A 14234-nucleotide genomic window follows, 5' to 3' on the forward strand; every position below is an offset into this window, starting at 1 on the left:
GGTAGATCTATGGATAGGATAAAAAGAGACCAGAAAATAGCCTTGGACTGTATGACCCTCCAAAAATACTGCTGTAAACCAATGTAATCCATTGTTATCTTTTTAAATAGATTTTAATCCCATTAGATTCAGTAATGCTTCTTACAGCCAGCTTCTTTACAATAAGTTCAGTAAGATAGTTTAATCAAAAACAAGAGAAAATCTCCAGGAGCTGGAACTTAAAGTGATGCACACAGAATATTGATGAAGGCTCTTGGCAGAAACATCAACTGTTTACTCTTTCCCATAGATGCTGCCTGGCCTGCTGAGTTCCTCCAGCATTTTGTCTCTATTACTGTCAGTAAAATAGTTCATACTTGTGGATTTTTTTTTACAGAAATGGTGGAAAAGGCAATTACCATTCACAGTTCCTACAAAGGAAATTGGACAAGAATCGAAGTATTTCAAGATGTATGATTAAACATAGCATTTGGGGTGTTTCTGTCCCAGATTTCCTGCTCTCCCAGTGACCTTGATAAATTGGATTCTCATGAGGTTACTTAGAGGTTTGGAGTCTGCTGAGGGCTGGATTTGTGGCATTTAAGCCTGGTGATCCAGGTCTATATAAGAAAGCCAGGTATGACTTGGGGAGGGCTACTTCAAGATCCAAGAAACAATTCCGAGCGAGGTTGGAGGAGGCATCGGATGCATGTCAACTCGGGCAGGGTTTGCAAGACTACTTCCTGCAAAGCGAAACCCAAAAGCATGAATGGCAGTGATGCTTCACTACCAGACAAGCTCAACGCTTTTTGTGCCCGCTTTGAAAGGGAGAATAAAACCACAGCTGTGAGGATCCCTGCAGCATCTAATGACCTTGTGCTCTCTGTCTTTGAGGCTGGCGTCAGGCTGTCTTTGAAGAGGGTGAAGCTTTGCAAGGCAACTGGGCCTGATGGAGTACCTGGTAAGGCTCTGAAAACCTGTGCCAACCAACTGGCAGGAGTATCAAAGACATTTTCAATTTCTCACTGCTACCATTGGAAGTTCCCACCTGCTTCAAAAGAGCAACAATTACACCAGTGCCCAACAACAGTAGTGTGAGCTGCCTCAACGAATATCGTTAGCGATTCTATGGCTAGCATCAACACCTATCTTGGGAAGGACATGGACCCACTGCAGTTTGCCTAGTGCCACAATAGGTCTACAGCTGACGTGATCTCAGTGGCTCTCTACGCAGCCTTGGATCACCTGGATTTTGCAAATCCCTGTATCAGGATGCTGTTTATTGACTATAGGTCAGCATTTAACACCATCATTCCTACAGTCCTGACTGAAAAGCCTCTGTACCTCCCTCTACAAATAGATCGTCGACTTCCTAACAAGAAGACCACAATCTTTGCAGATTAGAAATAACATCTCCACCTTGCTGACAACCAACACTGGTACTCCACAAGAATGTGTGCTGAGCCCACTGCTCTGTTCTCTCTGAAGCTATAACTGTGTGGCTAGGCATAGCTCAAATAGCATCTATAAATTTGCTGATGACACAACCATTGTTGGAAGAATTTCAGATGGAGATGAGAGGGTGAACAGGAACGAGATATACCAACTAGTTGAGTGGTGCTGCAGCAACAACCTTGCTCTCAACATCAGCAAGACCACACACAGAGCTGATTGTGGACTTCAATGAGGGTAAGATGAGGGAACACAAACCAGTCCTCGTGGAAGGATCAGAAGTGGAGAGAGTGAGCAATTTTAATTCCTGGGTGTCAAGGAAACAAGATATTGTTGCAGCTATAAAGAAGGCAAGAACCCTCTGAAGAAAGTGTCTATATTTCATTAGGAGTTTGAGACGATTTGGTTTGTCAATTAAAACACTTGAAAGTTACAAATGTTCGGTGGACAGCATTCTGACTGGCTGAATCACTGGTATGGAGGGGCCACTGCACAAGATCGAATTAAGTTACAGGAACTTGTAAAATTAGTCAGCTCCATCACAGGTACTAGCTGATGATGTATCAGTGCCCGTCACTAAGGACCCCCACAACCCAGACATACCCTCTTCTCTTTGTTAGCGTCAGGAAGGAAGTACAGAAGCCTGAAAGCACATGCCCAGCAATTCAGGAACGCAACCTCACTACTTTTTTCTGTTATTTGCTCTACTTACTTTAACTTAACTATTTATTACATATATGTATGTGTATGTATAGAGTTTTTTCTCTATATTTATTTATCATGTTTTTCATTGTACTGCTGCCATAAAGTTAGCAAATTTCAGGACATATGCCAGCAATGTTAACTCTGATATTTGGAAGAAAACAGCCATAGTTTTTATAGTTTAACCATTAGAAACTCATCAAAGATTTCAAATGAGAGTGGAGTTTTGGCTTCATAACAGGTCTTAATACAGGCCAGTCCTTCTGTACTAAAATTAACTTCTAGAAGTTTCTTCAGAGTTTAATATTGGGGATTTTTAGAAAGCTGAATGAAAATTAGTTTTTGTTTTTTGTTTGGGTCTTATTTCCTTTTTATCCCATCATACTTTCCTCATATTTTGCATTTTTTTGTGATTTGGCTTTAAATTAACTAATTTAACTTGTTTAGGTTATAGAGCTCCCTAGAGCACAGTGTCAGTCCATTAGTGGGATGGGAGCAGTGAGCAGTCTCTATTCCATAAGTGACATTGGAAAAAAGTATCTTAACTTGACAGCCTTCAAAATTTACTAGATTTTAGATTGGATCCAGCTGGTTTAAAAGTAGCAATTAGAATCCTGTTCCAGAAAAAGAAAGAACAAAGGACAGTTAGTTTGCCACCAATAGTAATTTATTATTAGAATTGAGAAACAGAATACTTTGTAAATCATATTAATACAGTGGATTCCTGTTAATTGTTAATCATGGCATTAATGGTTAATCATGGCTACCGCTTATTTGGGACAACTCGAAGATCAAGAAGTGAGTGTAATTTATTCATATTTTGCCAATGAAATATTCTGGTTATGCAAAGAAGCTACAAGGGGGATAGAGCCAAGTGAGGTGACCAGGCTAGGTCATTGCATTTGAAATACTTATAGAAACAGAAACTAAAAAATGTGTACAAAATGTAAACAATGAGGAACTGAGAAATGCTAGTATACTGGTCTCTCTCTCTCTCTGCCCCCTCTGCCACCCCCACCACTCCCCCACCACCCCCCTCTACAGCCCTAGCCCCTACCCATCCTCTCCCCCTCTCTCCCCTTCCCTCTCCCACCTCCCACCACCCCCTCTCACTCCTCTGCCTCACTTCCTCCCCCCCCCCCCCCCCCCCCACCACCGAAGCATCAACTGTACTTATTTCCATAGATGCTGCCTGGCCTGCTGAGTTCCTCCAGCATTTTGTGTGTATAACTCTAATATTCCTTTCACACTAAACAGCTAATCTCTCTCTTGTACGGATAGTTACAGGAGCATAACTATCTGTTCAGTGGTTGACACCTGCCAGTGTGTAATTTTATATTATGAGCAAAAGATTTAGTAGAGCTGTTTTATTAAAACTGTGGTTCCAATACTTTTTAATACTCTTTGGTTACTGCATTTGCCAAGGATCTATTCTGCACAATGCTAAACTTGGGATTAAATCTCTTGTAAGTGGTATTATAACCAAGGGCAATCAGTGGGTGAGAAAATCTGGTTTATGTTATATTCACATTTTTTTTAATGTTATCACTCTGGGCTGGCATTCTATGGTCAGGTTTTTTTGAATCTGTAGTAAAGATTTGCACTGACTAATTCTAATTAAGGTTTAACTGGATTAGAGAGTTTAAGCTACAAGGAGAGGTTAGGCAAAAATAGGTTGTTTGCTAGAGAGCTTTGGAGGCTAAGGGGAGACCTTACAGAAGTTTATAAGCTAATGACAGGCATAGATAGTGTGAACAGAGAGAATCATTTTCCCAGGATAGCAATATCAAGAACAAGGGGACATGCATTTAAAGTAGGAGGTGGAAAGCGTTTTAACACGGAGTGTAGGTGCCTGGAATGGACTGACCAGGGGAAAAGTAAAAGCGGTCCCAGTAGTGATGTTTAAGAGGTTGTTCAATAGACATGGAATATGCAGAGTATGAAGGGATATGGATCGTGTGCAGGCAGAAGAGAATTTGTTTAATTCAGCACATGTTGTAAGCCTAAGGACAAGTTCCTGTGCTGTATTGTTCTATGTTCTTGACCAAGATGTAAATTTGGCTAGAATCTATTCTAACTTGTACTGAATTAACCTTCAAGTGCAACGTTTGCAATCACACCTGAAGTTTCAGGTTACCGGTGGTACTCAAAGCCCTTGCATAACTAGTGAATGACTGTATCAAGGGTACTGAACTAGAGGGCTTCAACCTGAAGTAGAGTAAGTGTCTAAGTGTCTAGCTTACAGCTGGCATTGAGAACACAGTGATGGTGCCACCATTAACAAACTGAACTGCAGCAAAATGGAAAATATAGCTGAGTTGGAGGATGAGAGAATGGAACCAGTCAGAAGAACCAGCAACTCTCCGTGCTTTAAAAAAAAACTCATTTTCTTCTGAGCTCCTAGATTATTGATTGTCAAAAGGATTAAGCCAAAATCACATTTAACTAAGAGTTGAAAACCTAATGAACATAGACAGAATAGCACGTGAAATTTTAGTTCTAAAGTCATGCACTATTCTGGTTGTATGATCCAGCATGACAACTTTACACAGTAAACCTGAATGCTAAATTTCAATATTGCAATTTATTGTAGTGTAAGTATTAGCACAAAATTTTGTTAGCGCATTTATGTATGTTAGTTAACATAAACAGATTTACAGAGTTTAATAATTTTAAAAAATATTCTATTGAAGCATAACTTTATATATTCATAAAAATAATCATAATCATCTGAATTTCCTGGCATACTACTTTCTTTTCATATGCTAAGATTCAACACTGTAATTGCAGTGCTGTACCTGGAAAATATTAATAACGTTCTTTGCTTTTTTTCTGTTTTTGAGAATGCCATTTTAATTTAGCCTTTATTTCCAATAGTTGAAAAGTTAAAATATTTAAATATTTTAAAATATTTAAAATTAAATATGAATATATGGAGATCAAGTACGATATTTTTTGTACAATCATTTTCTTTAGGGGGTAATATTATAATCCCAATATAAGGTATCATTGCAAGTTGATCGGTAATATCATGCAAAGCATGGTGCATTAATTCACCTGTTTAAAGAGTTCTGTCAAAATTCTTGGCTCTGCAGTGAGAAGGAATGATATGACCAGTCATTGTTGAAGACAGTGTTGATGAAAACAAAGGTGGACAGACAGGAATTGGTGTGCGTTAGGATGTAGGTGTCAGAGTTGTGAAGAAAGTTGATGTTTATGAAGCTATTTGAAAAGTGAGCTTTTGAGTTTTATTGATTTCTTATCAGCTTGATTTTTATTTTCCTGTTCATTTGGAGTTCTATTATGTTTAAGGCAGAGAAAATCATATATTGAGACTTGTGTGTTCTCAGTACATAGGTTAAACCCATCAATCATAGAGTTTTGAAGGGGTAATTCCTGCACTGATGCTCCCTGGGATGCTGTGCAGATAATGCTTCAGGATTTTGAAGTAGCATATGGCCTCTGTATCCAGCCTAGGAATCTCTTTATGAGCAAGCACTACAGGAACCATTTCTGGGCAGTTAGCCCAGGCAAGATAAGCACAGGAGTGGTTCTCTTCAAGGAGCCTGTTGGCTCAGAGCTGTACGACATCGAAACAGATCCTTCATCTTAATGCATCTTTGCCAACCATGATGCCTATCTATACTAATCCCACTTGACTACATTAATTCCAGATACCTCTTAAATACTATAACTGTTCCCACCTCCTCCACCAACCTCTGGTAGCTTGTACTAGATACCAATTACTGTGTGTGTGTGTGTGTGTGTGTGTGTGTGTGTGTGTGTGTGTGTGTGTGCGTGCGTGTGTGTGTGTGTGCGTGTGTGCGTGTGTGCGCGTGCTTTATTGGAAAAAGTTGTACAGCTTGGAGCAGTCTTGATAAATATTGGTGATCACTCAGTGATAGTGGGAAATGATGGATGATTTGGGCTGCTGTTTACAAGTGTTATTTAAAATGCAAGAGATAAAGAAAGAGATATTTCCATTGTCAAAGTGTACTCGCAAACATGGGCAGATGTTACTGTTGCAAGCCTGCTTTTCCCCCTTCCTGCATATTAATTAAACCCTTTCCTGTAGCCTGGGTTCCACAGATAATTGGGACCTTGGCTAATACTGGGATCAATAACCAATGGGGTTTAACATTTGAGAAAGAAGCAGAAGCATAACCGAGAAGGCAGGTGAATTAGAGTTAACTCTGGTTCAGAGAGAGAAGTCTTGGAATTGATTTAGGAATGGTGGAAAGGAAGGAAGTTGATTTGTATTTGCTTTCAGAAGTCAATAAAACAGTTTTACTGAGCTGTTCAAGTTTATTTCCTTTAATTACAAATAAGTCAAAGTAGGTTTCATTTTTTCCAGGAAGATAATAAGATCACAGCCAACTCCTAGGCAATTTATTTCATAGACTAGCAGAGCTTGTGTATGGTGAATGCACATTATTAGTTCAGACATGTAAAACTAGACCACAACTGGTATGTGGTCACTGTATCGATAATAACTATCAGGCCAATCTACCAAGTCTGCCTAAATCCCATGTGCCTTAATCTTCTGCATCAGTCTATCATGAGAGACCTTGTTGAAAACTTTGCTACTGAAGTCCATTGTCCTATTCTCATAAATCAGCTTCATTACCTCTCAAAAATTTCAACATGTCCTCCTTAACTGTCCCTAGTAAGTCTATGCTATTCTTGATGTGTGTAGATTCTTGCCCTGGGAATCTTCTGTAATTCCCTACCACGAACGTAAGGCGCACCAGCCTATGATTGTCTATGCCAAGACAATGTTGGCTATTCTTTTGTCATCAAAAAGGGGTCTTTTAGCAGGAGGGAACTCATCAGAGAATCAGAAATGGCAAAAGGGGTCACAACATGTCCTTGGCAATAGATTCATTAGAACAAAAGGATAACAGGGAAAAGGTAGAACCCATCAAGGAGCCAAAGACAATTATCAATGATAAGTTAACACTCTACATTGGAGAAGAGCATGAATGATAGCAGTGAGGGGAATGTTCATTGAACATATCAGTATTAAGGAATAGGAAATGTTGGGTCTTTTAAAGAACAGCGTTGAGTAGATAACCCCGTCAGGCCTTGGGGGCCTATGCCAGTTATTGGGGAGGCAAGTGTTGATTGCTGACACAGATCTTTGTACCCTCTTTAGCCACAGAGAAGGTCCCAGAGCGATGGAAATGCTGGACAAACTTGGAGTGTCAGAAGCTGAGGGGCCATTTGATAGAAGTATATAAAGTTATGAGAGGGGCAGACATGACAGTACTAAAGAGTGTAACTGAGGTGAGAGGGAGAGAGTTTAAAGGAGATTTACATGGCAATGTTTTTTATTCACACTGCTAGGGGAAGTTATTGAAGCAGGGACTTTAGCAAAGTTTGAGATATTATGACAGACACAGGAACAAACAGAAATTGTGCACCATAGTTTAAATTGCTATTTTGTCAGCACAGACTTCATAGGACAAAGAGTCTGTTCCTGTCTGTTCTGTTGATTGTTTAATTAATTAGTTGAATTATTATGTGGCAATATGAGAACTATTCACATTTCCTCAGATTTTGGTATTAGTCTGAAGCTCAACTGCCCAATTCCATAGATTCCACCTCTAGCATCTTGCATTTGGAGTTTTTATCCCTAAATTTAAAAGGGAATTGAGCTTTGGAGCATAATAGTGAGCACCTTTTGTAATTTTGCATACATGCAAGGAAACCCTAAACTTGCTGGGCAAATGTTGCTAGCTTCATAATCCATCTCGGGGCCATTATATTAAGCAGGCATACAAACAATCTGGGAGTACTGCATTTGCACAATGACAAGGAACACTGTAAGTGTACAAATCACTTGTGAACGTTTGTTGAATCAAGTTTAATTTCACTGGCATATGTGGTGAAATTTGAAGTGACTAGTTAGTGTAAATCGTTTAAGAAGCTAGTTAAACACAAGGGAGAAAGGAATTCAATATATTGATGTGGCAAGATGAGAAATGTGGAGCATAAACTTTGATGTGGACCTTTTGGGTTGAATGATCTGTCCCTCCACTGATAATATAACTGAATTAATGAAGTTGAACATCCATTTTCCACCATCAATTATTTCATTAGCTACCAATGAATACGGAACGTATATTTGTTCCACAAAGTGCAATAAATCTGTATTTTGTTGAATGCTGTAATGCAATAATTTGCATGGGACTAAATGAATTGCAAGGAATATTTCATGGTCAGTCTACTGAAGGTAGGAATTATTTAGCAGTTTAATTAGGTTTCGTTACAGGATTGCAATTGCTGAGTCCTAATGTTGGTTAGTTACATTCTAGTACCACTTACTTGGATTACCTTTCAAAATGCTGAAACTCAACTTTAAAATTAAATTATTGATTCATATTGTAATATATGTAATTTATTGCTGTACTTAAAGTTTTGTTATTGATTTTTACATTGCTCTATCTTATATGCAGCAAATCAACTGAAGTAAAATTCAAAAGGAAGAGAAATGATAGCAGCAGCAGCCATGAGGAGTGCAAGGAGATGACAGCAGCTCGGCAGAAGAGAATGAAGTCTGAAATTGATTCTGATGAGCATAGGCCACTGGACACTGGCCTGTCCCTGGCAGAAGATGAAGAGCTAGTACTTCATTTGTTGAACAGCAGAAACTAATTGCAATCTCTAGGCAGCTTTACGGGTCGGCCCTTTTACTGTGCTAGCCACGTTCCTGCAGTTGCAATCAAACCAGAGCAGGTGGGCCTGTCTGACAGTGATGAATGCTTTCTGAGTGGGTTGCTGCAGATCTGTAGATGTCTGCCAGAACACTGCCGACTCTGTAGCAGTGGTGAAAAATCTTGCACTCTATAGAAGACATTGAGGCTTTGCTTTATTGGAAAGCTTTTCTCATTAGTATGTCAGATTTATATAACTGACATCCTCTTACATGTTTTAATTCCAAGTAGACAATTGGTGGTCTCCTATCGAAAGACCATTTGAGAAAATAAAGACAGCAGTCAGAGCATACTTTATTATGGAAGCTTTCAATCAATTTTCATACAGTAAAGCAATGTGTAGATACTGATATTATCTTGTACCTTGAAAATGAAAATAACTGGACAAGAGTAAATTTTTCAGATTAAAATGTACTTAATAAATTTCAAGAGTTGGTTTTATAAATTATTGCAATGAAAATGTTTAAGAAGAACATTCTTTATACCTTTTATAGCTAGATACTCCAGTTTATTTGGCCTACTCTGTTTCCTAGAGAATTCTGATGATATATCTGTCTCTTGCAAGAGATCTGTTTTATTCCATTTGGTCTCTTTTGCTGAATGTGAAAAATAATGTGAATGTTTGTTTCTGTATGCTAACTTCCCCTTTTCCAATGTGATCCTAGATAACTTTGCTGCTAAAGGTTCATGGGTAGTGTATTAATATGGTAACAGTCCTTTACCAGACAGAAATCATTAATATCTTTGAATGACATTCGCACTGTTGGGATTTTTTTCTTTGAGAATAATACACTTTATTGCAGAACATGTAATCTTCAATCGAACATTTGACCATTATGAGGACACTCATCAGTAGTATTCCAGATTCAATCATTTCTGAATATCTGTAAGTAAAACCATCAAGAGCAATTTCTGTACTTATCTGATTACCTGATACCTCCTTGAAATTCAACAACTTTATCCTCCGCTTCATTCCTAGAACATTTGGTGACGAACGTATCTGTTTCTCTCCTCCATTGTTTCTGCCTTGGCTCAGGCATTTGCAAAGATTGCCTTGCTTAACCCTCCCTTCTTGATGCTGACTATGAAGTGAACTACCCTTCAGCTCTGTGTGAAGACTGCAAGTGTTTGCCCAACCAACTGAGGGGTCCACCTGCTCCTTCATCCTCATCATCAACGTTGCGTGAAAGATAAATCTGAGAGTATCATCATCTCCATCCAGAGCATCCCACTGGCAATGTTCCAGAGAACATTCACTATCTACAAGTTGGTTCATATGATGCCAACCTAAACTATCTGGAGCAGTCTGGATTTGATAGACTGATGGACTGGCTCTGTCCCTGGCATAATATGGCGCTGCACATCTGGGAGATGTAACAGGCTGATGTACTGAGATCGTAACCTTCTGTCCTCTTTCCATTTCCTGAGGTTTTGTTTGCGCATCAAAATCAGCTTTACTCTGCTGTGTTTTTTCTTCCACATGATGGTCTGCGTTTTAATGGACTTCCTTAGTAGCGTCGATTAATTGCTGTAGCCATTTGACCTTTACAATACCATCGGCAACCTCCTGCTTGTACTGTGGACTGGTCACTCACAGCTTCATCGCTGGCTCATACAGTGAAATGCTGCGTTTCCCTGCACTCACCCAGATGGCACAGTTTCCAGCACTCTTGTCCCTCTCTGGCCGAACCTTGTGAGCCTCTCCCTGTTGGGATTTTTGAAATGATTTCAGCAGTGTGAAGAGTGAAAGAAGAGAAAAAAAGTGGGAAAACAAAGGCTGGAGGAGATGACCACTAGGAATATTAAGATGATTTCAGGAAGTGTTTGAAAGCCGTGGGCTTGATAAGGTGGTATCAAGCCCTTTTCAAGCAAACATTACTTGAGACTATGCTGGAGACCAGCTTGTGGTGCTGGAAAATTAGCTGCTGATGAAGAGAGCAATAGCTTTAGAATAATGGTGATCAATCATGTCTTGGTTTCCATGGGTGAGAATGGGCAATCGTCGGCCAGAGGATTTTTTAAAACGATGGGGAAAAATTAGGTAGTTTCCAGGAAGGAGGTTCCTGTAAAACTTGTCAAAAAGTCATAGAGTTATACAGCATTGAAACAAGCCCTTCAGCCCAGCTTGCCCATGCTGAGTGAAGTGCCTACTTAAGATAGATCCATTTGTCTGTGTTCGGTCCATATCCCTTTCCTAACCATTTCTTTGAAATGTATTCTTCTCTATCTCTTCCTCGTTCCATACACTCACCATTTTCTGTGTGGAAAAAGTTGCCTCTCTGGTCCCCCTTTAAATCTTTGTTCTCCCATCTTAAACCTCTAGTCTTAGACTCCCCTATCTTGGGGAAAAGACTGTGACCACCCAACTCATCTATGCCTGTCTTGGTTTTTACAAATTTTTAAGGACACACTTAAATGAAGGCATCCTTCATTCCAAGGAAAACAGTCCTGCCTTTCCATTCTCTCCAATCCTGAGTGTAAAATTATTCACAATGCAATCAAAAGATGGAGAAATACAGTAAATGAATGAAGTTCAAGATGATCTAGAAGTTCTAGTACATGAAACACAAGGAGGAAAACGGATTTTTGAAAAATTATGTCATTTGAAGCCATCATAGAATCAGAAAATTGAAGGGTTATTGGCCCATGTGATGCATTTTTCAACTGGACCTATTAAAATAATAACGTGCTCCTCTGCGTTCTGTGCATCCTCCTTCAACAACAGTGGCTCGAGGCAAAACGTACAGTTTTGGGAACATTCAAGGTGAGAAAAACGTGCATTTATTTAAGCTTTATGAATGGTTCACAGATTTGTCTGGTTATATTATCTTTTCTGGACAAGAGCAACTTGCTCAAATTAAGACATTGGCTTTTTAACTTTAAGAGTTGGCTTTTTAGACCATTAGAAGTGAAAATAAGAAATGTAGTTTAACACTGTGTACTTCCATTTATTTTCCCTGCTCTAATTGCTGCATAGCCCTTTTGATGTACAGTATCTGCCACTTACCATTGATCTGTTTTTCTATTTTGTTCCATTTTCTTTTCTCCTGAAGTCCAGTCTAGCTGTTTATTAGAAAGGTCCAGATCAGGCAATAGACAATAGACAGTAGGTGCAGGAGTAGGCCATTTGGCCCTTCTAGCCAGCACCGCCATTTACTGTGATCATGGCTGATCATACAGAATCAGTACCCCATTCCTGCCCTCTCCCCATATCCCTTGACCCCGCTATCTATAAGAGCTCTATCTAACTCTCTTGAATGCATCCAGAGACTTGGCCTCCACTGCCTTCTGGGGCAGAGCATTCCACATATCCACCACTCTGGGTGAAAAAGTTTTTCGGCATCTCTGTTCTAAATGGCCTACCCCTTATTCTTAAACTGTGGCCTCTAGTTCTGGACTCACCCATCAGCAGGAACATGCTTCCTGCCTCCAGTGTGTCCAATCCCTTAATAATGTTATATGTTTCAATCAGATCCCCTCTCATCCTTCTAAATTCCAGTGTATACAAGTCCAGTCACTCCAATCATCTTTCAACATATGACAGTCCCGCCATTCCAGGAATTAACCTTGTGAACCTACGCTGCACTCCCTCAATAGCAAGAATGTCCTTCCTCAAATTTGGAGACCAAAGCTGCACACAATACTCCAGGTGGGGTCTCACCAGGGCCCTGTACAGCTGTAGAAGGACCTCTTTACTCCTATACTCAATTCCTCTTGTTATAAAAGCCAGCATGCCATTAGCTTTCTTCACTGCCTGCTGTACCTGCATGCTTGCTTTCATTGACTGGTGTACAAGAACACCTAGATCTCGTTGTACTTCCCCTTTTCCTAACTTGACTCCATTTAGATAGTAATCTGCCTTCCTGTTCTTGCCACTAAAGTGGATAACCTCACATTTATCCACATTAAACTGCATCTGCCAAACATTTGCCCACTCACCCAACCTGTCCAAGTCACCCTGCATTCTCATAACATCCTCCTGACATTTCACACTGCCACCCAGCTTTGTGTAATCAGCAAATTTGCTAATGTTACTTTTAATCCCTTCATCTAAATCATTAATGTATATTGTAAACAGCTGCAGTCCCAGCACCGAACCTTGCGGTACCCCACTGGTCACAGCCTGCCATTCCGAAAGGGACCCGTTAATCACTACTCTTTGTTTCCTGTCAGCCAGCCAATTTTCAATCCATGTCAGTACTCTGCCCCCAATACCATGTGCCCTAATTTTGCCCACTAATCTCCTATGTGGGACTTTATCAAAAGCTTTCTGGAAGTCCAGGTACACTACATCCACTGGCTCTCCCTTGTCCATTTTCATAGTTACATCCTCAAAAAACTCCAGAAGATTAGTCATGCATGATTTTCCCTTCATAAATCCATGCTGACTTGGACTGATCCTTCTACTGCTATCCAAATGTGTCGTAATTTCCTCTTTTATAATTGACTCCAGCATCTTTCCCACCACTGACGTCAGGCTAACCAGTCTATAATTCCCTGTTTTCTCTCTCCCTCCTTTCTTGAAAAGTGGGACAACATTAGCCACCCTCAAATCGGCAGGAACTGTTCCTGAATCTATTGAACATTGGAAAATGATTACCAATGCATCCACAATTTCTAGAGCCACCTCTTTAAGTACCCTGGGATGCAGACCATCAGGTCCCAGGGACTTATCAGCCTTCAGACTCAACAGTCTATCCAACACTGTTTCTTGCCTAATATAAATTTCCTTCAGTTCATCCTTTACCCTAGTTCCTTTGGCCACTATTACATCAGGGAGATTGTTCGTGTCTTCCCTAGTGAAGACAGATCCAAAGTACCTGTTCAACTCATCTGCCATTTCCTTGTTCCCCATAATAAATTCACCTGTTTCTGTCTTCAATGGCCCAATTTCGGTCTTAACTATTTTTTTGCTATTTACATACCTAAAGAAGCTTTTACTATCCTTTATATTCTTGGCTAGTTTACCTTCGTACCTCATTTTTTCTTGGCGTATTGCCTTTTTTGTTATCTTCTGTTGCTCTTTAAAAGCTCCCCAGTCCTCCGGTTTCCTGCTCATCTTTGCTATGTTATAACATTCTTCTCCTTTATTTTTATACTGCCCTTTACTTCCCTCGTCAGCCACAGCCGCCCCTTACTCCCCTTAGGACAGGGGTGTCAAACTCATTTTAGGTCACGGGCCGGATTGAGCAAAATGCAGCTTCATGCGGGCTGGATCAGTCGGACGCGTGCGAACGCAGCTTTTGTTGCCTCCGTTTTTTCAGCCTGCTCTCATGTGTCTCAGTCTCTGCTATAACTACAAAGTGTTTCACTTTACAAATTCCGTTTCTTATGAAGAAGACTGCCGAATAAACACTAAAAACCCTGAAAACCTGGTACCTGAAT

At 40.0% G+C, this 14234-nt stretch overlaps 1 protein-coding gene across 1 annotated transcript in view; it reads left to right on the forward strand.

The window, feature by feature from the left end:
* ddx10 (DEAD (Asp-Glu-Ala-Asp) box polypeptide 10) overlaps positions 1 to 9278 on the forward strand; it is a 250565-nt gene extending 241287 nt beyond the window's left edge. The window contains exon 18 of the mRNA XM_073043661.1: positions 8592 to 9278. Within this exon, the coding sequence (XP_072899762.1) occupies positions 8592 to 8790 (199 nt within the window). The 3' untranslated portion in view covers positions 8791 to 9278. The remainder of the gene's footprint in view (positions 1 to 8591) is intronic.
* Positions 9279 to 14234: the final 4956 nt, after the last annotated feature.

This window comes from Hemitrygon akajei, chromosome 4, assembly GCF_048418815.1.
Source record: "Hemitrygon akajei chromosome 4, sHemAka1.3, whole genome shotgun sequence".
NCBI lineage: Eukaryota > Metazoa > Chordata > Chondrichthyes > Myliobatiformes > Dasyatidae > Hemitrygon > Hemitrygon akajei.